The sequence below is a fragment of the Labeo rohita genome, chromosome 9 (genome assembly GCF_022985175.1).
Source record: "Labeo rohita strain BAU-BD-2019 chromosome 9, IGBB_LRoh.1.0, whole genome shotgun sequence".
NCBI classification, from domain to species: Eukaryota; Metazoa; Chordata; class Actinopteri; order Cypriniformes; family Cyprinidae; genus Labeo; species Labeo rohita.
This window is the reverse complement of record NC_066877.1, coordinates 25,153,665-25,180,797: the sequence shown is the minus strand read 5'-3', so window position 1 is coordinate 25,180,797 and position 27,133 is coordinate 25,153,665. Positions and strand designations below refer to the sequence as shown.

The 27,133-nt window shown below is 34.3% G+C and overlaps 1 protein-coding gene across 2 annotated transcripts in view; it reads right to left on the bottom strand.

Moving 5' to 3' along the window:
• gli2a (GLI family zinc finger 2a) overlaps positions 1-27,133 on the bottom strand; it is a 95,212-nt gene that overhangs the window by 55,051 nt on the left and 13,028 nt on the right. For both annotated transcript variants that reach the window (XM_051119771.1, XM_051119770.1), the window contains one exon: positions 21,755-21,876. In XM_051119771.1, coding sequence (XP_050975728.1) covers positions 21,755-21,869 — 115 coding nt within the window. In that variant the 5' untranslated portion in view covers positions 21,870-21,876. The remainder of the gene's footprint in view (positions 1-21,754; positions 21,877-27,133) is intronic.

The window sequence follows — 27,133 nt, the reverse complement described above, 5'->3', positions numbered from 1 at the left end:
CATATTTCATTCTGATTGGTTTATAAATATATAACCAAACTAAAAAATATTTTATATCTGTAACCATCATGACCACTAACATCATCTACCCAACAGGCCTACTCATTACCACAATGCTAAAAATTCACATAAACATAACAAAAACAACAAAACCCAATTACATCATATATATAAAAAAAAATATTTATGTATTAGTAGCAGTAAAACGTTTTGAAAAAAATAAAAAAATGTTTTTGTTAATTGAAATAAAAGCAGAAAATAAATAAAATAAAATATTAGATGAAAAACGTAAAATGAAACAATTAGACAAAAAAAAAAAAAAAAATGGAAATGTTGCCAATACATACACACACACACACACACACACATACATTTATATATATACATATATTTGTATTATATATATTTGTATTATATATATATATATATATATATATATATATAGTTTTATATATATATATTTTACATATACATTATATATATATTCACATTTATATATTGTATAAATATATATATATATAGAAAAATGTTAAAATTTTTGATATATTACTATATTACAAAAAAACAAAAATGTATAAAAAAAATATATAAAAATTACAAGCACATAAAAATACTGATCAATACCGAAAAACATAATTTATTAAAAATTATTTTATGTGCTTTTGTAGTTATGTATATATATATATATATATATATATATATATATATATATATATATATATATATATATATATATATATATATATATATATTTCATTACTTAAATATAATTTGACTAATATTTGTTTTGTTTTAACTGAAACAAATGTACTAACATTACTAAAATACTATATTACAAAAAACAAAAATTAATAAAAATACAAGCACATACAAATACTGATTAATACTGATTAATACAAATATAACAAAAGATCTACCATATAAAGTTCTAACATATAACTTTAGATATTAATTATTTAAATATCATTTGATTATTTGTGTTGTTTTTAATGTAAACAAATGTTTAAGCACTAACACAGAAGTAAATTTAAATAGAAGCTAAATAGAAATATTGCAAAAACCATAAATTAATAATATAATAATTACTGTCACTGTTCAATTAAATTATTTTTATTAAAAGTTTTTGAAATAAAATAAATAATAAATTGTATATTTCTACAATTTATAATGAATTGTAATTTACATAAAAGGGTACATTATGTATTGGAAACAAATAAATATATAAATAATTAATATTTTATTAATTAATTAATAATTTGTAACAGAATATTTGTTTGAATACATGTACTAAACAAAACGGATTCATAAAAAAAAATAGTTCTATATTTTTTGGTAATATACAGATAATGAAAATGTACAATCTCAGTGTAAATTTTGGAATGATTTGTAACAAATCGGCATGAGATTCACCTCCACACTTTTCAGTCCAACATAAGCCTATAAAGATAAGAACTTTAAACTGAATGGATGTTTTTTCATTCTATATGGTCAAACCTTACGCCTCCAGATAAAACTGACAATCACAACTATCAGAACATCTTTGTGCTAAAGATTCTTTTACCTGTTAAAGTCTGCACCCACTCAAGAGCAGCGAAATTAGTCAGTTCTCATTACCTGTGGTCATAGAAACGATGATGGAGTCAAATTAGGATTGATAATTGTCAGCAATTAGCTCAAGGCAAAGAAAGAGAAGACAAGATTCAAGATAGGTGTTGTGAATACTTAAAACAAGTGGAGACTAAAAGCCACTGGTCACAGCCTGACAGCCAGGAAGAGCAATACAATACACTCTGTCTAAGCTAAGAGGCAGGTCATTAACACATAATAGAGAGGGGTGTCACTTTAGACACCTTAATTTGATAATTAGTGACAGGTAAAATTACACTATTGAAGGATGACAGAATAAGGGATAGAAAAGTTTGCTGTGCCCTCAGCCAGTAAGACACAATGAAACGGCTCGGCATGCCTGTCCTATAGTATCTAAAATAACAAAATGAAACGCCAGGTGATTTACCAGAATGAAATGACTCATATGGAGACTGGCTCCGGGCCGTGGATTTTTTCTGCAGGGCAGCACATGAGTCTCGTTTTTTTAATGCGTCTTAAAACACGGAACCCAAATTTTGCATTCATCGCTCGTGATGTCTTTGATGAACCTTTTGTTCTGCATCAGCTTTTGTCAGAAGGCCAAAAATCTAAATGACTACCAGAAGTTTTCTCTTACAAAGATATTTAAACAGTAATCAAAGTGCCTCAAAACGTTCCTGGTTTCCATTTAGCTTTCGCTAAGGAGGGTGTGTCAACTCTAGTCATCATCTCGTTCGTATTTTAACGGTATAGTTCATCCAAAAATCATTTACTCGCCATAATGGCGTTCCAAACCTATATGGCTTTTTCTGTGGAACATACAATGAAAGTCAGTAAGGTACGATTGTTTTGGACCCCGTTGATTTTCATGGTTTAAACAAAAACATTACTCAAAGCAGGTCCCACAGATGAAATTAAATGCAATCGCATGTTTACAAATGTAAACAGAGACGGCAATTAGAGTAGCACATCCACACACGCAAAATAAACATCTGGTTTTCTAATTCCTGTCGCGATAGAAATGGTGGCGCAAAACAGAACCATGCTTTACTGAGAAGTTGGATTAAAAAGCAGTTCTCCTCTCTCGCAAAGTAATCTCAAAGGGCATTGAAGTTTAACAGTTGCCGCCGCCTTGATGAAGATACACATGTGCCACAGATGTACTTGCTTACACGAGCTGATCCTTCAATGGCTATCAGATGTTGCTCCTGGATCAGTGTTTCGTTTCTGTACTGTTGAAGTCTTAGTTACAGTGAGCTGGCATGACATTGGGACAAGGCACAGGGTAAGTTTAGACAATGAATGAAAAAATATGACAGAACAAACGCCAGATGGAATACGATGGACGGACAGAACAAGTGTTAGATGGATACAACGAACTACGGAGAGATGGACGGAACAATGGATGGACGGAACGAACGATAAATGGATAGAACAAATGATAGAATGTTAGAACGATAGATATACAGACAGAGAGAACAATACATAGATATAACAACAGACAGAATGATGAAACAATATATCATAGATGGAAAGACAGACAGAACGAACGACAGAATGAACAATAGATAGACAGCTAGGTAGATGGATAGAACAAAACGGGCAGATAGAACTGTACGGATAGAGTGAATGATGGACAGAACGAGTGATGATGGACAGGATGAACGATGGACGGCCACATGGATGGTCAAATGGACAGGCAAATGGAATGATATATGGATAACAGAACGAACAACAGACAGGATAATATAATGACACTTACGATAAAGCGAAAAACAGAACGATAGAATGATAGATAGACAGACAGACAGACAGATAGATAGAGAATGAACAGTTGATGATAGAATGAGCGATAGATGCATAGAATGAGTGATAGATGGATATAAGGAGCAATACACGGATAGAACAAATGACAGATGGATAGAACAAACAATGGACAGAACAAACAACAGACATATACAAGAAATGATAGACGGATAGAACAAACAATTGGCGGATAGAACAAGTGCTAAACAGGACTGACAGAACAAGTGTTGAATGACTAGGACGAATGATGGACAGATAGAACGAGTGGTGGATGGAATGATAGAATGAACAGACAGAACAACAGAACAACGGAATGATAGAATAATATAACAGCAGTTTGAGAGAACGATAAAATAAAAAAATAGAACAGTAAATAGAATGCTAGATAGAATACTAGACAGAACACTAGATAGAATGCTAGATAGATAGAATGCTAGATAGAATGATAGATTGAATTCTAGACAGATAGATAAAACACCAGATAGAACGCTAGATAGAATGCAAGATAGAAAGATACAGGGTATGAAGTTTAGAGAAAGAATGAAAAATAGAATGAATGACAGAATGCAGGATAGACAGAACACTAGACAGACATTAGAAGCATTAGATGGACAGAACTAACAATGGACGGATGGATAGGATGGATGGATGGAACAATATGGATACAGTAAAGATAGATAGAACGACAGATAGATAGATATAACAAAAGAACGACAGAACGATAGATACATGATAGATAGACAGATATAACAAAAGAATGATAGAACAATATATACATGATAGACAGACTGACAGATAGACATACAGACAGATAGATAGACAGATAGATAGATAGATGGACAATTCATTTCATGATTATAGATGAATTACAGAGCAATATAGAAAGAATAGTAGATAGAACGATACATAGAATGACAGATAGAACGAACGACAGAACGAAAGAACAACAGAACGATAGAACGAAAGAATGGTAGACAGACAGTCAGAGTGGACTGAACATGGGAATGTGTCACACTGAGTATTCTTCTGTTTGAGCACATTATCATTAGCAGTTATACGCCAATTACAGCGTCTCAGAGAATTTGACAATCTGCCAGCTCAAAGCCTCTTGAGGTGTCAGAACTGGGCTACACAAACAGACGAGAACACAAGCTCTATTTAGAGGGGATATGCAGGCTCCATTTCAACAGTTAGCATGATCCCACCTGCAATAACATATTTCAGACATGCCTTATTCTGACTCTTTTTCCACGAGGTACCAAATATAGCCTCTGATAACAGTTAGCATACTGCTTCAATGGAAAGCCTCACAGGCCAGACAAATACAAAGGTTGTCTAGGTGTCTGTGGTTAGATATAAAAATAAAGTATTACTCACAGTCATCAAAAATCTTCTAAAATATAAAATAAATAAATATAAATATATATTTTATATTAATGAAAAAATAACTTTTTAAGAAAAAAAGTTTCAAATCAATTTAACTTTAAACGGAAATTAAATATCCAATGATAGAAAGCAAACAAGCAATAAATAAATAAACAAATAAATACATGTGCACGTAAAATTCCTTCGGGGTGTGAAGCTCAAATGAAGTCTTGGGAACTTGCTTTTCTTTGTTAAATAATTTCCCATAGAAATCTATCATCAGCATAGAAGGCAAATCAAAACACTTCTGGATTATATCTGTGCGATGACACAATAAAGGCCTGCTCTATATGCCTGCGGTATTCGCTGATGGCTTAAATTAGATAAGAGAGAGCATATTTACACTCCGGCCCAACACTACAATTCAGTCTGTCAATGACAAGGTCTCAGTCAACATTGCTGTCAATCCATTTAGCCATTCTGTGGCTGCGCAAACAATGGTATTGTAAAGGCAATGATGTTTATGCTGTGAAGTGGTGGGTTGTGTGGGAGAAACTATGTTCCTTTTTGCCTCCTGCTCTTGGCAGAGCCGGCACAGCTCCCTCTGGCTCCAGACGCCTCTATGTCGCTGCCAGCAGGGCGAGACTCGCTTGACAGAAGAAAACGTTACCTGGAGCAGACTGCTAATTGGCCATGTCCCAAACACTAGTGTAGAGCTAATGAATACACATAACGAAATAACTGAACGTTACAAAATGAGGGGGAAAAAGGGGGAAAAAAGTAATATTCTTTGCTCTCCCATCTACAGTTGAGGTCAAAAGTTTACACTCCCCTTTCAGAATCTGCAAAATGTTATTTTACCAAAATAAGAAGGACCATACAAAATGCATGTTATTGTTTCTTTAGTACTGACTTGAATAAGATATCTGACATAAAAGATGTTTGCATATAGTCCACAACAGAAAATAATAGTTGAATTTATATATATATATATATATATATATATATATATATATATATATAAAAACCCTGTTCAAAAGTTTACATCCCCTTGATTCTTAATACTGTGTTTTTATTAAACTGCCTGCTGTTCTTTGGTTTTCCAGCATTTTTGTGTATTTGAACCCTTTCCAACAATGACTGTATAATTTTAGAATCCATCTTTTCCATCACTGAGGACAACTGAGAGACTCATATGCAACTATTACAGAAGGTTCAAACGCTCCCTGATGCTCCAGAAGGCAAAAACACGCATTAAGAACCAGGGGGTGAAAACTTTTTGAATCTGAAGATCAGGGCAAATTTAACTTATGTTGTCTTCTGCGAAACATGCAAGAATCTTCTGTAGCCTCTAAAGGGCAATACTAAATGGAAAAATATGATATTTGGTGAAAAACTATGAAAACTGTGGCGAAATATTTTTTATTATGTTTTTCAAAGACTTATGCTCACCAAGACTGGATTTATTTGCTCAAAAATAAAGCAAAAACAGTAATAATATTACAATTTAAAGTAATTTTAATATATTTGAAAATATAATTGATTCCTGTGCAAATCTGAATTTCCAGCAGTCATTTTTCCATTCTTTCTCAAATCATTATGCTGATTTGGTGCTTAAACAATTCTCCTCATTATAAATGCTAAAATGTGACCACTGAAATGAAATGCTGTCAAGTCTGATCTCTCCATAAAGACATTTTCTTCTACAAACCTTAAATTCCATAATTACCTGTACACCATCTGATTAAGCACAAGAACTTGCTCAAATGTTTGAGATTTTACTCCTCTTCCTGTTACATTCAGATCTTTCATACCTGTGTTGATACCTACATGGCTCCATGCCACGACATGTCAAGTGCATGTCTTGTTTATTCCATCTTGCCGTCTGAGTCAAAGATAAGATACTATCCTACTGGATCCACGTTAAACCGCTCGGCTCCAGGAGGAGGAGGGTAAGAGGGAACACTGTGCCTGGGAACAAGTCCGTATCTGCTGGTGCCTTGGGATGACCTTTTTTCTCTTTGAAGCATAAACCAAGAATGCATAGTTTACATTGTGGGAAGTTACCTAAGCCACAATGGAGTTTAAATTCACACCGATTTATACCTCGAGAATCAGATGGACCTTGAACTTGGACGTTGCATGACCAAAAACCTGCTTTCTCAACCATTTGGGTGTGTAGGCGGCGGTTTCAGCCGAATGAGTATTCCGATGGCATGGATTTCATTTTGGAATTCGTGTCCATTTTCCACTTTTTCTCTTAACATGAGCCAGACTTATTTTGGGAAAATTGTTTTAAGAATGATTGAGACTGTACGCTGCTGCCAGCAGTGTGCGTTGGCTTTTATAAGAAGCAAATGAGTAAGGAAACATTTTGATTCCATTTCCCATGTACAAGCTTTCAAAATTCCAAAAGATTTTGGTCTCTGGCAGCTCGTCCCTGCTGCCCACAGGCCACACAGAAGGAGAGGAGTGAGCGGTACATACGATACTGTACATCCTGTGGCTTCCTCCAGAGGCCAATGTTTCAGCAAATCTGAGCAAATAGCCATCCGTCTATTATTTTCTTAACACTATTTTCCCTGACATTTTGACCAGCAGGTTTACGGGCACTTGTTCTGTGAATCAAACAGACTGGCAAGACGGAAATTCAAAGAGCCAGCTAGCTAACATGGCAAGCCCCACGCCAGGCTTCATATTTCTTCTTACAAACAAAGAAAAGTGCACAGCAGACATTTCTGATTTTTCCCCTTACCTATTTAGACAATTTTCTCTTTGAGCGATCTTTGGTTTCTTTGGAGTTTTCATCTAAAAGAAATGCTTCAGTCATCATCTACTCACACTCATATGAATTAAAGAGCAAGTCATATGGGTTTTCAAAAAATATATTTTTTGCAGTTTGCAACGTAGTTATCCTTCAATGTAAACAATCTGCAAAGTTGTTAATCAAAAAAGTGCATTATACATAAAGACATTGCCTCTATGAAGAATCGCCTTAATGAGTCATGATATTCTCTAATCTTCTGCCTGTTACTGACATACATCACCAGGTAACATATTGGCATAATCCCCGCCTGCCCGTGAAATACGACCACTCTGTCCTGCCCACAAACACTTGTGCTAGTTAGTGTGTTTACATCATGTCAAGAAGACACTGTGTTCTGCGCTGTGAAAGCAAGTTTGTTTTGTTTTCATTGCAGAAAGATGATGATGTTAAGAATCAGAGGACAAATTTCATTCTTCCACGATACCATAGCAATACAATTCAAACCTTTTGTTGTGTGCTAATAATTTTACCAAGGACTGCTTCTCAAATTCTGGCTTTTATCTTTGGCTTCTAATCTTCTTTATTTGGACCAACAAGTAAATAGTTCTGATAATTCGCTGTGAACCCACTATTTCCTATGAATGTGTCGATTAATGTAGACTAGGGCTCACCAAACTTGTTCCTGGAGGGCCGGTGTCCTGCAGAGTTTACCTCCAACTTTCCTCAAGACATCTGCCTGGAAGTTTCAAGTATACCTAGTAAGACCTTGATTAGCTGGTTCAGGTGTGTTTGGAGCTAAACTCTGCAGGGACTCTGGCCCTCCAGGACCGGGTCTGGTCACCCCTGATGTAGACTGTCGTTGTTCTAATTTGTTTAATAAAAAAAAAAATGTAACCTAGACATATTTTGGTTTACAGATTGTATTGTTTTATCAGTTAGTCACGTTAGCACTTGTAACGTATCCACCATTATTCTTTTGTTAAGTGTTTGGAGCATTATATTATTGTTTTATGTAAAGGTGTTTGCTCAGGGTTGCCAGGATTTCACAAGAAAAACTGCCCAATTGCTACTCAGAACTAACCCTAGCGCGTTTCGAGGAGGTCCCCCATTTAAAAAAAAAATTCCAGGGGTTAAATACGACGTTTTTGGGGTCGCTTCAACCCACGGCATCAAAAACAACCGTGGACTTGGCAACACAGATGATAGCGCTCGCTACCTTGCTCAAGAACTCTGACCAATCAGAGCAAAGTAGGCCTATGGAAGGGAGGGGTTTACAGACATTACACTCAAAACTGATTCAAACCAACCGTCTTGAAATCACTGACAAATGACTATGTATAAATGTATATTCTGAGAAAATTACAATGTTTTCTGGTTTTAAATGCATTTAAACCTGTTGTAGGGGACTCCAACACAATATTACGGTAGGACACTTTAAAAAAAAAAAAACATATGATCTGCTTTTTAAATATTTTACATGACTGAACTGGTCACCCTTTTCCATACAATTACAATGAAATATTTTTCAAAATATTCATCATCATGTGAATTATTCACATTCATCCTACCTCTCCTTGACTCCTTCATTGAGAGCTGTAGCTGTCTGGTTTGTGAACCAATCTTTGTTTTGAGTCATTTCTTTTCAGTGAATCAGTTGATCTGATTAACAAGATAAGTGATTCATTCATGAATCAGACTGATTTGGTCCACAAGTTCAAATCACTGACTCAATGATTCAGTCGCAGTGGGGAGAGGGAGAGATTATTAGAAAATAAAGTTTAATTTCAGTTTGTTTTAAACAAAAGCTAAAGTATGATTTCAGAACAACTGGAATGTACTGGAATGTAGCGTTCAAGGCCCAGAAAGGTAGTAAGGACATCGTTAAAATAGTCCAAGTGACATCAGTGGTTCAACCTTAATTTTATGAATTTTATTGTGCACATACAAAACAAAAATAACAACTTTATTCAACAATACTCTTCACTTCCATGTCAGTTTTTTTTTTGCAGAAAGCTTTTGAATTTCATTAAAAATATCTTAATTTGTGTTCCAAAGATGAATAAAGTTCTTATGGATTTGGAACGACATGAGGGTAAGTAATTAATGACAGAATTTTCATTTTTGTGTGAACTATTGCTTTAATATATTGATTGCATTCCGTCAATAGATTGAGTGCCCCTTTGTTTACAGGTTACTTGGATTAATTCCTGAAAATGATAATTATGATAGTAGCCCAGCTCCATCAGTAGGTAACTGCTATGCTTATCAAAGCCATAAAGACGACAGCATAGAATTGTGTTGATACAGTACCGACTTGAAACAGTTTGATATTGTGCAAGTGCTACTGTCCACTAACATTCAGTTCTTGAATGAATGGTCAAAGGAGTCGTCGCATACTTCTATGCAACGGTCTGTCCACTAGCGGTCGGAGGATTCCTCTGTTTGTTATCACTTGACTGACTGCATTTACACAGTCAACCCCCGCTGCTTATTTTGCTGGTCGCACAGTTTACTATAGCGCGTCTAGGCCCTGTCCTTGGAGCGTGTCCAGTAATGACTACTACTGTCGGCCCCCCCTCTTCCGTCTGTCTTCAACGCAGGACAACCTGCTGACACACCAACCGCCAATCTGTGGGAAATTTTTTCCTGGAAAGCAGCATATTACAGAGGCTCTGCAGCTGTGCATTTAACCGTAGCAATAAATGTGCTTCTAGATACTATATTTAACATACATTTCTGTGGAGACCTACAATGCTGAGTATACGGAAAAACTAGTTGAATGCTTCTTGATCTGCTTGATAAAGGCTTGAAGAGTGCTAAGTGACCCTTTGATAAGCTCCGCCCCTCTTGGTTTCTGTTGTTAAAGCTTTTTATAGTCAACTGAATGGAAAGAAGCCTCATCTGGCAGCAATTACAAGCTATAACATTAGTTTAAGAGAAAAAATATTCTTAATGTTTTTTTTTTGTCTGCCTGCCTGCGGGGATCTTTTTTTTTCAAGCAACAATAAGCTGATCATTAAAATTCTATACTTTTTTTACATAAATGAAATGTAAAAAATGATAATTTCATGATAAAAGTTAAATAATAATTTAATAAAAATTAAATAATAAATATTAAAATAAATAAATAAAAAATTAATTAAAACTAACATATACATTTAATAATATTCAATATTTATATTAATATTTAATATTAATAACATTTAATATTGTCAGTGCCAGTAGTCCCGTGGGCAGCGCGTCCTATCCTGATCCCGTCCCCCCTCTCTCTCCCACTTTGCTTCCTGTCTACAGTACTGTCCTATCCTAATAAAAGACAACAGCAAAAATAAATCTTAAAAATAAAAAATAATAATAATAATATTAATAACATTTTTTGCTACAAATGCATTTATTTATCAAAACATTATAACAAACGATATAGAAAAAAAGTATATTCAATAATTTAATAACTATGCAATGTCATTTTATAGGAAATGTCAAAATGAATGATCTCATATTGCACAATATAATCAGTGTTGCCAAGTCTGTGGTTTTCCCGTGGAATTGGGCTACTTTAACACTGTTGCCGCAGGATGTTTTTGATGTCCGCAGGTTGAAGTGACCACAATAACATCATATTTAGCCCCTGAAATACAAATTTACCAGGGAAACCCCGACAATAACAATAAAAAAAAAAATGAGATTTTTAACAGGGGACCCCCTCGAAGCGATTGGGCTAGTTTTGAGTAGCAATTGGGTGGGTTTTGTTGTGAAAACCTGGCAACCCTGATTGTAATGTTGTAATGCAAAAAAAAAAAGCTATGAGCAATAACAGCTGATATTAAGATTCTATACTATTTTATGTACATGAAAAAAAATCCACTTTTTTAAAAACAAAAAGTTAAATATTTCAAATGCATTTAGTTATCTCATAATTATAATATAAGGTAAAAAAACAAAGTTTGCAAAATTTGCATTTACGAATGCTATTAAATTATTTGTTGTTAAACAATAACTTTTTGAATTTTGAATGCAAAAAAAAAGGAGAAAAAAAGTACAATTAAACATCTAATGCACAATTAAATATCTAATGCCAACTGACAGCAAATCAATCAGTCAATCAAATATCAACCAATATGGTCCAGAATATTAAAAATAAAAGGAATGCATCATCACAAATCCTTAAAAAGGATTTTTGTGTCATTAAGCAACTAAAAAACAGCTTGCACATTCTTTTTGCACTGTAAATGATGAAGGAGTGTTATGAAGTGAATATTGTCTTTGTTTACCCTCCGTAGAAGTCTGGAAGACTTCAGCCATTCTCTTCCTGTCATGCTTCACTGGGCTGTGAGTCTGGCTCAGGATTGTGTGTGGGTAGAGGTTCACACCCTGTTTTCATTAACGACAGTCCAGATGTGTCTGTTCACTGGACACTACATTTTACCACATGCTGCCTGAGCCCAAGCCAGATACCCTGTATATATAGATATATATATATAAAGAGAGAGAGAGCGCGCGAGAGAGAGATATTACAGTAAAGGGACCATCAAAACACCTGTGTGGGAGCGAGTCTCCACAGCCTTTGAATCCACACTAGGAAACAAAAAAAGAAGTTTTGAAGTTGGGACTAAACGGTGCATGCTGGGAATGGCAAGCTGTAAAAAAAAAAAAAAAAAAAAAGAAAAAAAAAATTGCAAAGACGAATAGGGAACGAGAAGGGGAGTGGGCTAATCCCCCGAAGCATCCATATATTGCTCCTTACTCCTCTCCCACTGCTTGTAAACGGCCTGGAATGTAACATGTTGTCTTTGGACCCCGTGTGTGTGGATGTCTCCAGTATGGAGAGATTTATGTGCGCAGACGTTGCCTAAAGCTCCCTCTTTTTGACTTTTAACAAGGGGCTTTGAAGCAAGGGTAGAGCCTTCCAGCATTAAAGTAATATCAGAGGCACATTCTTTCATTTCGTAGTCAGTTATGCATTGTATCTTTGTGTGGCGGCCGTATCTTTGTCAACGCGTTATGTCTGGCAGATGCAACATCTGAGAAATGGGTCAAAATGAGTTTGTCTTCGCCCTTGTAATAGTCGATCTTCTCTCGAGCGAAGTTTGCGACGCATAAGAGCGCATTTTAAAAGAAGTGGTACTTTCAGAGCACTTTAAATATTCCTTAGAACTCAGATGTTAACAGTATACATATATTATTCTTTATTTTCAAGTGCACTAATGTTCGAAGTACACCAGACATTTTTAACATCAAACTGTCGAAAAGTAAAAAGTCTAAAACCCATGTGACCGAATTCAAGCTGGACCTCCTCTTTCCAGTCTCGTTCTGTATGTAGGGCACAACTTCTCTGACTTTTACTTTCTTTAATGAGTGTGGAAGGGAAGCGAGCTACTACTTCTTCAACTTCTCCATCGGAATCTCATGTTTTTCAAGTAGACTTTACGCCACAATCAAATGCCTGTGGACTCTCCGAAAAAACAAATCAAGACATCCCCCTGCTTTCACTTACCATATCTAATCTTTAAATCCCCTTTTGGGGCTGGTCAGTCCCCCATGTGAAATTTAAGATGGGGAGAGCAGGGGGATCTTGGAAAGCCATTTACTTAACTGTTTATAAAAGCCACATGAAGGAAACTTTGCACAAATCCCCTTAACCGCTGGTGAAAGAGCTTGTTTCCACACGGACACAACGAGCAGCGAGTACAAGACTGGAAGTGAACAAAATGGAAAGAAATCATCAATAAAATGATCTCGCCAAGGTAGGATTGAGGATAGGTGATTTTACACAGTCTTGGTCACATTTTGGGAAGCCGAAACTAAAGTATTTCCCACTCTAAAATGATATCAATCTTCTGCAAAGACTACAGTCTGTTCCAGATAGTGGGCGGTCATACATCTGACAGGAAGAAAAAATTAGACTCAGTCAATAGGCCTTCCTGTAAGCTGCCTGCATGACTTCTCGGGTGTCGGGCAATGGTGGGGTCGGTATTGACTGAGGTAGTTTCAAAACCGATACAAAGAGTAACTATATGTTTCATGCACTAAATTTGCTAGTTTAGTTCATGGCGGCAGTATGACAATGTCAAGGGTTATGATGCCTAAATGATGAGCAAACATCACTGACTAAAGTCTGTTGCACACTGGACAAGAAGCACAGCAACTCTGGACAATTTTGTGTGCTCAAGTTTAAGGCAGCAGCCCAAAAAAGGAAATCTAATCTCCATACAGGCCAAAGTTCACTTTAAGAATGAAGAAGTGGCATCAACGAGAAGTACAGAATAATGACTTGAATTATATCACAAAAAGTTGTCATAAGACTAAAAACAGTTGAATACAAGATTAGTTCTCTCCGGTGTTAAAATTTCCTGATAATTTACTCACCCCATGTCATCCAAGATGTTCATGTCTTTCCTTCTTCAGTCAAAAATGAAGGTTTTTGAGGAAAAAATTCCAGGATTTTTCTCCATATAGTGGACTTCAATAGGGATCAGGTCCAAATTGCAGTTTCAATGCAGCTTCAAAGGGCTTCACTTTAGCCTAAAATGCTCATGTTGCACTAGCTTTGCATCCATGACTTCACATATTATGTAGTCATGTTGAAAATGTCAAGCGTGACGTGGGCAGAAGTACTGACCCAGATTTTACAAAGTGAATGTGCAAAGAAAGTCACACACCCTTTTCAAAAATTTTTTTTTAAAACAACAGTGTTGGATGATTTTGAAGTTGGAGCAGAAAATGAGATGATGTTTTTCGGCCTACCCTACCTTTTTGAACTAAAGTACACAACGTGATTATGTAATGCGTAAAGTCATGGATGTAAATCACAGAGCTAGTGCAAGACGAGCATTTGTGGTTAAAAAGTATAGAAATTTTATTTATTTATTTTTTTAGAAAATTACCGATCGTTTCACTTGGCCAACCATTTTTTCCTCGTCTGGGACCATATAGAGCCCTTTAAAGATGCAATTTGAAACCATTGGTCCCCATTGAAGTCCACAATATGGAGAAAAATCCTGGAATGTTTTCCTCGAAAACTTTAAAGTCCCCCTGTAGTGAAAAATCAAGTCTTTTATATGTTGTTTATCTGTCTATGTGGTGTTTTAATATGCTTTTAGACAAATCATGTGCCAATCCATTAATCAAAAACACTGCTGAGTATTTTCTCCTTAAAACTGCAGTTTCCCAAAGGCTGTCCCAGAAACAAGGTTTGAAACAGCCTATTTTTTGCTATGTCACAAACTTCGATAACCAATCACGTCAGTGTATAGATTCCTATCATTAGCATGCAAAATATACCAATAGGAGTACCAGCACAAAACCAAAAATTAAATAGAGCATTTAATAGCGCATATAGAGCATTAAATAGAGCAAAACCACTAGCCGCTAACCGCTATCTTGAATAATAGCACGTGGTAACAGTGTAAAAGTAGCCTGGAGTCATACCCACCTCTCCCTCATTGCCGTCTGCACTTCACACAGTGTTGCCAAGTCTGCGGGCTACTTTCATACTGTTACCGCGGGTTGTTTTTCATGTCTGCGGATGGAAGCGACCCCAATAATGTAATATTTAGCCACTGGAATTTTATCAGAGCGACTTTTACCATGGGACCCCCCCCCCTTCGAAACGCAACTAGGCTACTTTTGGGCTAGTTTTCAGTAGCAGGTTTTGTTGTGAAAACCTGGCAACCGCATATGCTTGCAAGCACGAATTGGAATCACAAACTAGGCTGCATCCGAGTCTTCAAGGCATTCTGAAGACACAACATCGTCAAGTAAGTAACTTCCAGAAAGTATCTACTCTAGTTGTCCGCTAATGAAAACATTCAATCAGTCATTATTTCCGTGGATCAGGAGGCTCTGGCTGGTGTGACTTAGTGGAGGCGGGGCTATAATTTGCATATTCATAGATCTGTGTATAGTAAATGAGGCAAGGGAGATATAGTTACATTCAAGCTATTTTAAGGCACGAGAAAATTATTTTCACAAGAAAAAAAAAATTAAATAGGTCATTTTGATGATCAAAGATGAGTTTTAAGAGATGCATTTTTTTAGACTTTAATTTATCTTGGATCTTGGATGACATGGGGCGAGTAAATTATCAGGAAATTTTAATTCAGGAGTGAGTTTTGGAGAAAAAAAAAAAAAAAAAAAACACATTTTGCGCTCCACGGAAGAAAGAAAGGCCATGTACTTGCAATACTTCTAAGACATTACAAATTGCTAAACGTAAGATGAAAAAACCTAAAACACTAAAATAAATGTGGCCTGCTCTTGCTATCCTGTCAGAGATCCCCTTTCTCTGGACCAGAAAACCCACTGCAGCGGAAGGGCCTCATTTAGAGAAACAGAAAGGCAAGGCAGAGGAAAAAAAATAAAAAAGAGAGAGAATAAATCCCTTTCTCAGGAAGATTAGTGGCTGTCCCTTTAGAGTGGGCTGTGGATGGAGCAGCTTTTTAAGCCACATTTTTCTCTGCCAGTGGCTTGACCCCCGGTGCATTGCCTCTCTCCCTTGGGCTGCCCGCTGTACTGCTCTCTGCTCCTCCCACCCAGCCTCCCTACCCATTCTTCACCGTCTCTACGGAGACCTACTCAGGAGGGATAAAGAAATACCTCTTCTTCCTTGACATAGTGCTGGAGACCAATCTAGAACTGCTCTGTGTTTTCACTAATGTAAAAACGGTGGAAAAATCACCTCAGCCTGCTTATGTCAAACTAGGTTATGTCACAGGGCAGGGGGCGGGATAACATCTTGAAAAAATATTTAACTTTTTGCATACAAAATATTAAGCAGCACATCAACATAAATAATAAAAAGAATGTTTCTTAAACACTAAATCAGCATATTAGAATGCTTTCTGAAAGATCATGTGACAGTGTAGACTTTGCAATCACAGGAATAAATTATATTATTTGATTATTTTACATTCTAATAATATTTCACAGTATTAATGTTTTTACAGTATTTTGATCAAATAAATGCAGCCAAGTGAACTGGCTTTAGTTGGGATCATGTCAGGACACATTAAATTTGAGAACACCGGTTTAAAATTTGGCCTGAACTGGTGGGAAAGAATGCGTTGTGGTGGTTGGAGGAATATCTTTGCAGATTTTCCTTTGAAACACTGACACCTTTCCTCATTCCTCCTCTGTATCATGTACCTACACCAAGCACACGTTGTTTCAGGGTACTGAACAAAAGTTGGACCGAGCAGCTAATAAATCCTGCAGATCCCCTGTAACCACTAAACTGACCTCAATAAAACAAATTCTGCACCATAAAAGTCTGAGCAAAAGCTGTAAATAGACATAAAAGTGAGATGAAACAAAAGGTATTGAATAGCACAGAAATGCTTTAAATAAGCTGAGCCCTGCTCTGGAGATCTATCGCCCTGCAGGATTCAGATCCTCTAACTCTACTCAAACACACTTGAACCAGAGAATCCAAGTCTTCAGATTCACTGGCAATTACAGACAGGGTTTGAAATAAACCATGCAGGGAGGCAGATCTCTAGGGACAGGATGAAGTATGTGTGAGTAATTGTCCTAACGTTTTTACAATAAGAATTTCTTCACATATTGCATTTGTTCAATAATTGCTTTTCAGAAGGGACAGTTTCTGTTATTTTGTTCCTTATGTTGTTCCAAACCGGTAAATGCTTATGGGTGTACAGTATCAAGAGTCAGCAAGCTGGAGAAACTCAAGAAAAGGTTAAGGATGATTTGTGAATGAATCATTCAGTCCAGTTCTGTACTGGATCAGTGATTCATTGAAAAGATCAGACTAATAAGAATCATTTGCTCAAGAACTGGCATAACTGCTTAAGAACGAGGTAAGCTGGGTTGTATCACAATTCCCAGTGAACAATGACTCAATTTTCATTCATATGGATCTATTTAAATTATAACATTTAAAGCCTGAAAGCTTCAGCATCTATTTATTCTCACTTTATGTAAAGAAACAACCAGGATGTTCTTTAGGTTAGGAATGACATGAGGATGAGTAAATGATGACAGAATTTTATTTTCTGGCGAACTGTTCCTTTAATACCCTGTTTTATCCTTTATGAAAAAATAACGTATTCAGTGTAACACAGGGTCGGAAATTAGTGTTGGGCCATATGCTCAATTTTCATACCGCCCTATCGCCAGCCTGTGAGATCGCCAATACACGATATTATCGTGCCAATTTATTTAATTATTTACTTAGTTTCATTACCTGCAAATGAACCAACACCAGCATAAGGCTAAAAGCAGCATAATGTTTTCAGTATGACTTAATTTGTTTTTAACATGATGATAATTTAATAGACACACTGTAAGCTACTAATGCTTACATTTCCTTAGTTATTTTAAAAGCAGCTACAGAAAACGAGCAAAGAACATCATCACTGACTAGCCTAGCCTAGCGCGAGTTTATGCACTTTAAAAAACACTCCCGGTACCATAAGTGAATACAATAGTTTCATCACCGTATGATGAATACATTTCTTACCCCTTATTTACACTGCACACGTCTATCGGCACAACCCTCTCGGAAATTAACATTTCCATTTAGAGGCAATATTTGCCCCTGGAATTGATTTCCAGGGCATTTGTGAGGGCAACTTTTATAATCACCTTATTATTATACAAACCATATGTCATTATTAATGTCATATACTTAAATTTACCCAATTACCTAATTAGAATCAATATTTTAAACTGTTGTCAATAATAAATGACTGTTTAAAATTGTATCTAAATTATACATGTAATAAACAGGAGCTCATAGGGCTGCAAAATTATGACAAAAATCATTATTGTACTTTATAGCTTTTTATATTGTAACAATGATTATTAATATTGATATCATAAACAATATAAAACGTTTTGTTTCGTGAGCACGTCACACGTCACATTCTGGTTTCATAGACAAATATGTCAGTCCACGACGTTAGCCAAGTCTAGCACAACTTATGCAAAAACTCCCATTATAATCAGAATCTGAAGCTACGAAATTACTCTTTTATTTACATCGTATCTGCACTGTGCTGTTTATAATGAGAGAATTTGCGAGTATGCGCTCTCAAAAACAGCACTGGCATTTTTGCTGACTAATCTAAGTGCCTCTGATTGGCCAATGCATTCCGAAGTTCAACAGAAACGCGTTTGATTGGTTATATGGCTCAGAGCTGCACAAAACAGCACGTAAAAGCAATCTGATGAAGTGTGAGCGAATATAAATGACACTTTAATTCATTTTCACATTTCATTTGAATTCCAACAGCTGTAATATGCCGTTTGATTGTGCAGGTGCATTTTCTGCCCCTTTGTCTTGAATTTATAGGTCATTTTTGCTCATTTTGGTGGCATTTATGCCATAAGTCCTTGTTCATTTCCAAACCAAACTGCAAGCTAAATTAATGAGGAGATTTTAATATGTCTACCTCCTTTAAAAGAACCAAACAAAAAAAAACTATACACTAAAAACTAAACAGATGTAATTATTATCCAACAGTCTACTGATATGCATTATTGGACAAAACATACATACCAAAAAAAAAAAAAGAAAAAAAAGAAAAAAAAAGAAAAAGAAAAAGTGCCCGTAATTCTTGATTAATTCATGATATATGGGTATGATGCAACACAGAATTGCAGCATCAACAATAACCAGAATGTATTATGAGAAAAGATGATCTTAATATCGAAGATATCATAATCTTCACATTTATTTTCTCTTGCAGGCCAGCAAACTCTGTTGGTGTCACCCAACACTATTAAAGTATGTCACACAACGAAAAACTACATTATCATTTCAGCACAGACCCCAGCGGCCAAAAAGCATGATGCTAACAAGCTCAGACAGCCATGATTAGTAATACATAACTTCTTGTCTCAAGTGGTGAGAACAAGGTCCTTCACTATCATTGAGGTTTGGATTCAAAAGCCTTCACAGTCAAAAACGAATAAACAACAAAACACAACAAAATAAATTACTATTACTTGAGTATTTCCTGTTATTACACTTTTTAAGTTTCTAATTATGCAAATGAACTCTTTTAACATTCAAAATAACCCACAACATCATGCACTGAGACAAAATATAACACAATTTCAAAGACCGGGCACACCGATGCCCTATTTCTCCTTTTGTCTTAAACAATTTATGATCATTGCTTTCTTATGGCAGGCCACCAAAACCCTCATTAAACAGTAAGATGCCATAATACGAGCAGGTCATTAGCATTTCAAAGGTCTTTCACCATCTTCATGTTTGTCAGATGGACAGCACAGTCCACTGCTCTCCCTGAAGCTTTAAGAAATTTATAACATTTATACTCTGGAGGTAAGAACAAGGTCTTTCAACCTAGTTAGAGAGGGGTTTTCATCACACATTCACTGACATCTTTTAAACATGTACAGCCTCTCGTCCATTCTCTTCACTCTTTCCTTTGCATCGTTGAGTCAACAAGTGATACATGAGCAAACCGGTTCAATAAGCAATACATTTATATACACATCTCACATAATATGTGAACACGTCGTTTGTAATACAGCGTAATATAGGGTGCTGATAATAATTTAAAACTACTTTTGCAAAATGTGGCACTGGACCATGAAACCAGTCAATAAGGGTCAATTTTTTTTTAAATTGAGATTTCTATCCATATCCATTTATATCCTTTCCACTGATGTATTCTTTGTTAGGATAGGATATTTGGCCATGATACAACTATTTGAATATCTGGAATCTGAGGGTGCAAAAAAAATCGAAATATTGTGAAAATCGCCTTTAAAATTGTTCAAATGAAGCTCTTAGCAATGCATATTACTAATCAAAAATTAACTTTTGATATATTTATGGTAGAAGATTTACAAAATATCTTCATGGAACATGATCTTTACTTAATATCTGAATGATTTTTGACATAAAAGAAAAATGTATAATTTCGACCCATACGATGTATTGTTCGCTATTGCTACAAATATACCAATGCTACTTATGACTGGTTTTGTGGTCCAGGGTCACAAATGTGAAAATTACTTTCAATAATTATTTTAAATATTATTAATATCTACAACAATTGAAACTATCAGGCATATCAAACTGAATAATAAGAGTTTCTAAAACAGAGTAGTTATTGTTAACTAAAACTACTAAACTACTACTATTAATGAAATAAAACTGGAATAAAACAAATAATAGATGAAAAACTTGACAATTAGAAATGCTGTTAAGTTTAGGTTGAAGTACCAAAATTACTAATAAATAAATAAATAAAAATAATATATTTTAAAAATAAAATAAAATTATATATTAAAGCTAAATAGAAAAATATTTTATAGTAATAATAATAATAAATAACAACAACACAAAACGAAAATTAAAACTAAAATATCAAAATAAAAGCTAATTAAAATATTAATAATATTATAATTTAAAAGTCATATTTAAAATACTTTTTTTTTCAGAATAAGTATACTTTTAAACCATTAACATATTTACTGACATATCACTCGAGACTTACTGATATAAAAATTATAATTAAACTTTATTTGGAGTACTACTTGTGTACAATGTACATTTCTTAATATTAGGCCTAAAATGTGTTTTAATATCACTATTGATGAGGACTGTATGATCTTTGAATAATATTGGTCTTTAAATTCACGATATTTAAAGTCTACATAAAGCTCACTTGCAATAGTTTCACTTTAGCACAATCAAATATACTTAAGTACATCTTTAGTTGAAATTCAGCACTACTTCTGCACAATTAAAGTGCATAAAGTACAAAATTAATTGTTCCAATTTAGCAAACTTGAAGTATACCAGTTTAGCATATTTTCATATATTTTTAGCAGCTTATTTTTTATTAAGCACATAAATATGTACATGTATTTGTAGTATATTTAGCATAAAATGTATATCAAATACATTTTAGTAAATTTTTTGTCACTAGGGAGTAAATAGTACTAAAATAACATTGTTCAAACACTCCTGTCAATGGAGTTTGCAGTCCAGTGCTATATTTGGGACCGCCAGGGGCTAAATGAGTCGTGCTAACAAGCTAAACCTGGCCGGATGACTCAAACAAACAGAAAAAAAAATTGTAAAAGCACCACAGAATCAAACACTTCGTAAGTCAAACTACAAATGTCTTCACAAAATAACCTGGGATAGAAAAGAAAGTACTTTAAAGGTGCATTGCCTTGTTTTTTTAACTACTGTAGTGGGCAAGTTTACATTTGAGATTACTGTACCTCGGGATGCTGTGGTCGGTGAGGGCTTTTTGGGAAGGTCTGAGAAACTGCTGCCATCCAGGCCTGACCCCTTGCATTCCTTCTTTTCTGTGGTGGTGGGACTCGTGGTCTCCATGATGAGCCTGAAACAGAGAAAAACAACAACTGATTTTTAGCATTTTCTGCACTTTAATCGTGTCAGTCAAACAAACACACGACCTATAAAACGCTGCTGTCGTAACTGAACATCGATAACATTATTACTTCCCTCCAAAGTCCTAAAAACGCATGAAATCTTCCCAACAGCAATCGAGGGTGTGACTGAAATGTTTCCATTATATAAACTATAATTCTAAAGCAAAATCCTTCACTTCCCTCTGCCCTGTCTCATGACTTGTCTGTTTATTTTGAGAGCTTAGAGGAGCCGTTGTAGAAATGCCATGTTACCAGAAGAGACAAAGCAGAGAGCGTGCGGAGAACCTCCTCTATGGCAGCTCTGTCAGAGCGCTCAAGTGCCTGTGCTGAAGGCAGATGACTTGGCAGCACGCCGCTTGTTTAACTTTGTGTAACCTACAAGATTATCCTTGGTTCAGAGCAAACAGTGAGCGGTTTAGGATTCAAAAGAGGTCCAAACTGAGGCCATTCAGTCTTGATTGTGGCTGCCCATGTTGTTTGTTCTTCAGCAAATGAACGAGTATGTTTAATATGCTTTGCAAAGCCTTATATACTTAGAATTAGTTTAAATAAATAGGCCAAGAATCATTTTCCCATCAACACTTATAGCAATGTAACAAAATGTCGGTAAACAAAGAAATGCTGACTAGATTGAAGAGCTGGTGATTATAAAAAGATAATCGGGATAAAAGTGCACTACAACTGCTGATCTTATTTAATCCTTGTTATATTATTTACTAAAATTTATAGAGTTCCATATTATTTATTTGTTATTTTTATTCCTTTGTCTAAATTTTGTACATTTATTTTGTTTTTGTTTTTAATTTGAATTATATGTAATGGTCAAGTTTTTTTTTTTTAAGTTAAAAATGAATAAATTCATGTTTTTTCCAAAGTTAATAAACAATCGTGTTAAATAATCCTGACATCAGTATTGACCAAAATAATTACATTTTTGCCATAATCAATCATCCATTTGGAAGCCCATTGCCGCTGAAATTAAAAATCAAAAGCAGGGGCACTTTCTAATCAATAATCTTTTTTTGAAAATAGGCTCATTTTCCGACTCCCCTACACTGTAAAAAAAATAAAAAACACAATTTGTTGAGTCAGCTTAAAATAATTTGTTACCCTGCTGCCTTAAAATTTTAAGTTGATTCAACTCAAATATCTAAGTTGTCACTTAGTATAACTTAACATTTAAAGTTGAATAAACTTTTTTTGAGTTGACTAAACTTAAAATTTTAAGGCAGCCAGGTTACAAATTATTTTAAGTTGACTCAACAAATTGTTTTTTACAGTGTAGAGTTAAACGGTTGAGTTTTACCGTTTTCGAATCCATTCAGCCGTAATAATTAAGGAACTCTGCTGTCATACCATGGGTGCAGCAGAAGCAACGATTCTACGCAGCACCTGAAAATAGTCTCCCTGTGCAAGCAGGTGGTCATGTTGGTTATACTGTCGGAAGTTAGCCTATTTTCAAGCGCTGCGTAATATCATTGCGCCTGCTGCAACCTATGGTACGGCAGCAAAGTTCCTTGATTATTAGGCCGGAATGAGAGTATAGTTCCTAGCCATATCAGCCTAGAAAATCGGAACTATTCATTTTCCGTCTGCCTTAGTACACAATGTAACTACAGAAGAGTCAAGTTTTAAATAGAAAAAATATTGTCATTATATATGGTCATTTTTGAGCGAGATGCTAACAGTCCAATCACATTCAATGATCCATGCTAAGCTATGCTAAAAGTGCTACCGACGCGGAGATCGGCTGAATGGATTCGAAAACGGTAAAACTTAACTGTTTAACACTAGGGAAGTTGGAAAATTAGCCTATTTCCAAAAAAGTGTTCCTTTAAAGTGATTTACAAGGGAATTTTGTTTTTACCTTTGTAATGGCATTGTGGTAACTTTAGTAAAAGTATGTCATCTTTCATGTCCAATTTCTACAATTTTTCTAATTACAATTATAAGTTTTTTACAAATAATTCTAATTAAAACAGCAGAATAAGAACAAGTAGAATAAGAATAAGTTACCAATTAAATGAAACCAGTATTAACAATGAATTTGTACTACAGAGGTGGCATAGAAGAACACAAAAGTGGCTTGTAGGTGTATTTTCATATGCTTAATGAGGCTCAGAGAATCAAATTCATAAATTCATGTTGAGATTAACGTTTTAAATACAAAATGTTGAATAAAGAAATATTAAATGATGTAAATAACTGAATAGATACATTTAAAAATGAAACTAAATCTGCCAGTACGTGGCGGCAAGTCACTGATTTAATTACTGAATCATTCATTCATTTGATTCGTTTGAACAGCTGATTCGAGTGTCTTTATAAATGGGAAATTGATTCATTGACTCACTAGATTTGTTCAAAAACGCGTGTTCATTCTTAAACGAAACACAGCTGTGTTTGAATGAAGATGGGCAGCGACATAGTTGTGACTTGTTTCAGATTATTTTTGACGACAAAATAGAGCAAAATCAGGCAATAGTGTTATATTCAGATAATGTAAATCACTTAATATTAACTTGTTTATTTAACTGTTGTATTAAAGCAATATCTCATTTACAAACTCCCTTAAAAATCATTAAAAGCTGTCATTCACCAGTTTATCGTGATCTCATAAAGTTCCATTACAGTCAACGAAGCTCTCTACGCTGCACAATAAATCTCTTATTTACACTCTCTATTTTTTTTTAATCTTTATGAAAGGATTTGTGAGATATGTTTGTGATACATTACACAACATTGCAAAAACACATAGAAACCTTTGAAGCTCCCCTCAGTGCAAACACAAATATGCTGATCGGGTCAGTCGCACATGGTGCTCCTAAATATTTTTTCATAGTCGCATGTAGTACTTTTTGACTGAAATGGTTGCACTCAAAAGTGGAAAATTACGAGGCAAACTATAAAACAAAAAAATACAGTCACAACTGTAAGACAAAGAGTCACATTGTCATACATTTTATATTTTGATTCTCAAACAAATAATATCGCAAACAGCGATTAGGGAAAATAACTAGCATATTAGTGTGCTGCAAAAGGAAAATTATGCATGCAAAGTAAATGATGCTTTACTGTTGACCTTTTGAATGTTGTTTCTACATGCTAATTCAAAATATAATTTTCTTATGTTCAGCATCCTGTAAGAGTACCTGTGGCCACATTCATCAGCCGTTTCTTGTGCCAGTCAAACATTGCTTTGCCAAGGTAAGCCGATTAGAGGTGGACTGTTGGAGTTGGCCAGCATCTGTCTCAGTGCTTGTTAGCCAAGAGGGTACATTTGCCATCCTGTCTCACTGACACCTCTTCATACTTTCCTTTGGAGATGTAACTAAACGTCGTAGATGTCAAAGGATTCATTTATATGTTAATAATGAGGCCTCCTAATGTTGCTTGTGAAGTCAGTGTTGTCATCAAATGTGCGCGGGCCAATTATAACAACTGGGACATTTCTATATGTCTCTTATGGAAACCACCTTCCAGGACTCGAAGTTTTTCTTGTTCCATATCATTACCACGATTGTTAAAAGAGAACGTTGAATGAAATGAATCACTTTTGATGACATTAGCCAAACACAAACATGCTATTACTGGCACTGGTCACCTTCATTTGCCAGTAAAACTCTATTATTGCAGCCAAATCTGCTCTGGAATTGACGCACAGTTACAATGGCTCATAAATACCTGTCAAACATTATAATGACGTATTTCAATAACATGCACCATCAAATTTCTTGTTACTGATATCTAGAGTTCATAGTCGATATAATATATAACTGAATGAACAAATGAGCAGATAAATAAATAAATAAATACACAAACCATCACTACCATTCAAACTTTTTTTAGTACAATTTTTTACATTTGTAAAAGATTTTTTTTAAAGAAGTCTCTTATGTTCACCAAGGCTGCATTTAGTTTTCTATGTTAATATATTTTAAAATATGATTTCTTATAGAAGATTTCTTATTAGTAATAATAAGAAATAACTGAAAACAGCTGTGCAGCTTAATATTTTTCTTTTAAACCATTTATTAGGACTCTTTGAAAAATAGAAAATCCAAAAGAACAGCATTTATTTGAAACCGAAATCTTTTTGTAACACTACAAATGTCTTTACTGTCACTTTGATTATTTTAATGAATCCTCGCTAATTAAAAGTACTAATTTCTTTAAAAATAAAGATTTTTTTATTTATTTATTTTTAAAGAAACAATACTTTAATAATACTTAATTTACTTTGTGAAATTGCATAAGTATACAATTGAAAAGTATTATAAAAATCTTTTGAATAGTATATTTATGCAATTTCACAGAATAAATACATAGATCAAATAAATGAAATAATAAAATAAAACAAGACAAAAATCTATTCAACTTGCACTAAATTTTGAAGTCTTCAAGTCTGCATTCATAAAAAAAAAGTAAAACTGAAAAGCATTTTTACAAATTGTACAAGTTACAAACTATTTTCTATGTGAATACATTTTAAAAAATTATTTCTTATGTAACATTCCTATCATTTTTGAAAACAGCTGTGCTGCTTAATATTTTTGTTTTAAACCATAATCATTTTTTTTAGAACTTTTTGATAAATAGAAAGAAACAACATTTATGTTGTTCATTCATGAAATAGATATCTTTTTGTAACATTATAAATGTCTTTACTGTCACTTTAATAATTGTAATACATCCTTGCTAAATAAAAGTATAATTCTTAAATAAATAATATTTTAAATAGTATATTTATGTCATTCACAAAATTAAAAATAATAATAAAACAAAATAAAATAAAATAAATCTATTCAACTTTCACTAATTTTTTAAGTTTATTTTAATCAAAAAATAAATAAATAAAATTTTTTACAAATTAAAAAATGTACAAATTACAAACTGTTTTCTATGTTAATACATTTTAAAATATAATTTCTTATGTAACATTTCTTGTCATTTTGGAAAACAGCTGTGCTGCTTAATATTTTGTTTTAAACCATAATCATTTTTTAGAATTCTTTGATAAATAGAAAGTTTAAAAGAACAACATTTATTTAAAATAAAAATCACTGTAACATTATGAATATCTTTAATGTCACTTATGATCATTTTAATGAATCCTTGCTTTAAAAAAATATTCATTTCTTTACAAATAAAATTAAATACCTGAAAATTTTTTTATTGCATATTTATGCTATTTCACTAAATAAA